General features: G+C 45.8%; 1 protein-coding gene across 1 annotated transcript in view; it reads left to right on the forward strand.

Moving 5' to 3' along the window:
• LOC106527772 (plexin-A2) overlaps positions 1 to 2,998 on the forward strand; it is a gene marked incomplete at its 5' end in the record, with an annotated part of 281,724 nt that overhangs the window by 173,035 nt on the left and 105,691 nt on the right. Inside the window, 2 exon segments of the mRNA XM_014022759.1 lie at positions 1,539 to 1,653; positions 2,292 to 2,492. Of these exon segments, the coding sequence (XP_013878213.1) occupies positions 1,539 to 1,653; positions 2,292 to 2,492 (316 nt within the window).

Consider the following 2,998-nt stretch of genomic DNA (forward strand, 5'->3'; position numbering starts at 1 on the left):
TGTCTACATGCCTAAACGCACTGAGTTGCCGCCATGTGATTGGCTGATTAGAAATTAAGTGTTAACGATTAGTTGGACAGGTGTACCTAATAAAGTGGCTGGTGAGTGTATAAAAATATACACATACCCATACATATATAAAGATAAACATACATACATACATGCCTACATTCATAAATATTGTCAGTATATACACACAGACATATATACACACTCAGTGACCAGTCAGAACCCCCCAGCTCAGAACACCTGTTTGTGAGCAGTTGTGAACATGCGTGTATATACAAGATTTCTCCAAYGGAATATTTAATAGTGACTGTGGAGGACCGGAGACCCAACCCCCAAGACACGAGGCAGACATAGGGAAGACCAGAGCCCAAGGGCCAGAGAGGGATCCCGAGCACAGAGCCCCAAGGGGCACCCGCACGGGAAGATCCGCCCGCCCACCCCCCAGATCAGACCATAGGGGAGAACTGGGTGAGACCCCCCAGCGACCACACGCACAGCCCCCGGGTCCAGCAGCGACAAACTCATAGGCCCCACCGGCACACGCCATACCAGAGCAGATCCAGGAAAGGGCACAGAGGTCCGGGCCCCCAGGGCGCACCCCCTCCAGGCCAAAGCCCAACAGGTCCAGAGGCCCTGAGCCTCAGCTGTGGAGGCTGTGGCCCAAAGTTAAAAACTGTTGTTCTTTTGAGGCCCTCAAGGTGGCGATCACGGCCCACAATTGGGCCGCAGCCCATAGGTAAAGAATCTCTGCTCTAGCTGGTGCGGCGGAATTGCCCCACTCTGGAAAGACGGTCTGCTTTGCAGTGTTTCAGTGGATCAAATACAGCAATTGCCCTCTCACCATTTATTCATTTCAAACTAAACAAACAAATAAAAGAAACATAATGTGACGTAACGTGAATGTAACTTGCAATACAATGCATTACAGAAATGTAGTGGAGTAGAAAGTACAGATACTTAATGTAAAATGTAGTTGAGTAAAAGTCGAAAGCACCTACTTAGGTAAAGTACAGACACATAAATACTTATACTTTGTTATATCTGACCACTACATATTGAGCTAATACAAATACGTTCATGTCTACATGCAAATGATTTAAGATCTAGTAATAGCAGTGTCACTGCAACAAAGCATGGCTAATGGGAAGAGCAGGATCAAGCTGTGCCAGTGTTTTATTTGTTTTGATTAGTCACACTTCTGCCACTCCATCTCTCTCTGTTTTCTCTTTCTTTGACTGGGGTCATGAGAGCTAACGTTCAGTTTCCTTTTCACACCTGATGTGCTAAATGAATGCATGGCAGAGGAAACATATGCAAAGGGAAGAAAGTCCTGCAGCTTTTAGGTACTGTGCCAGCCATATGGGTGCAACAACAGAAGGGGCCAAATTGGGATCTGAGATCATTTCCTTTATGGGACTCCCTCCCACCATTTGGCAAAGTCACTGCCCCTCCTTGACTTACTCACTGCTCACCCTCTGTGTCCTCTTGTGTGTGTGTGTGTGTGTGTGTGTGTTTTTGTTCTCCTTCAGGTGTCTGTCCTGTGTGAACAGTGCCTTCCGCTGCCATTGGTGCAAGTACCGCAACTTGTGTACCCACGACCCCTCCAGCTGTTCGTTCCAGGAGGGACGAGTCAACACCTCTGAGGTTTGCTGAAACACACGGACGCTCACAAATAATTACCTGTCTTTTCCTGTTTTCCTTCATCTGTCCTTCGTACACACACACACACACACACACACACACACACACACACACACACACACACACACACACATACACACACACACACATACTCTCTCTCAGTTTCCTTCTTGCTCTGTGTTGCAGCTTTATGTCAGCCTCCAGGACATGTCTTAAGAAAGAAGGCCTTCAAAGCTCCTCTTTTTTCAAAATGTCACATATTAGCAGTAGTAATTAACAGTCTATTATCCCTGGAGTTATTGAGTTTAGCAAGTCTCAACAATGTCACAAGATTACTCCGACCATGTCGATCAGCAGGGTTAGAAGCAGCTTGAAACGTGCCTGTGAGTGTGTGTTAGCTTCCTGTGTTTCTGGCAATAAACTCACTCAGATGTTTGATTGTTGTGTCGTTAATTTAAACGGCAAATTAGTACAAACTTCTGTTGTGTTCATTTTTTTCAACATCCTTATTTTTATTAATCTTCCTCATTTATCTTGTTGGTGCTTCTTAAATTGTTGGTGACCTTTACAACAGAGTACGTTTTCATTCTTCTGTCTTGTTGACCCTCTTGCTCTCCCTGCCTCGTACTTCCTCCCGCCAGGACTGTCCCCAGCTGGTGCCCTCAGATGAGATTCTGATCCCAGCAGGAGAGGTGAAGCCAATAACTCTGAAGGCCAAGAACCTGCCACAGCCCCAGTCTGGCCAGCGGGGCTATGAATGTGTCCTCCACATCCAGGGCGTCAGCCACCGAGTTACGGCGCTTCGCTTCAACAGCTCTAGTGTTCAGTGCCAAAACAGCTCGGTAGGTTGGGTAACAGTTGCCCGAGCTCAGCCGAGCTGATTGTAATTGGCTGTGTTCAGTGTTTGTTGTAGCGTTTGGGATTTGCATTAATTGTTTGTGTTGTAAACCAACTACACAGAAACAAGTAAATACGTTGGTCTTTTTTTTTTAGTTTTTTTATTCACACCTGATGAATGGCTGGAGCTTTTTTTGAATGAAAGATTTCATGTGTGTGTATGTGTGTGTATATGTGTGTGTGTGTGTATGTGTGTGTCAGGTCCCCATGGGTCCAAATGCATGTTACAGGTGTGGGGTTAGGTTTAGGACCAAGATTTAGGTTAGTTTTAGGGTCAGGTAAGTTTCTGTGAGGTTAATTTTAGAGTATATGGTCAGGGTTAGGCTATAAAGTCTAAAAAACATGAATGGAAGTCAATGGAAGGTCCCCACGGGGTCAAGAAACGTGTGTGTGTGTGTGTGTGTGTGTGTGTGTGTGTGTGTGTGTGTGTGTGTGTGTGTGTGTGTGTGTG

Source organism: Austrofundulus limnaeus, unplaced genomic scaffold (assembly GCF_001266775.1).
Source record: "Austrofundulus limnaeus strain Quisiro unplaced genomic scaffold, Austrofundulus_limnaeus-1.0 Scaffold342, whole genome shotgun sequence".
Lineage (NCBI taxonomy): Eukaryota > Metazoa > Chordata > Actinopteri > Cyprinodontiformes > Rivulidae > Austrofundulus > Austrofundulus limnaeus.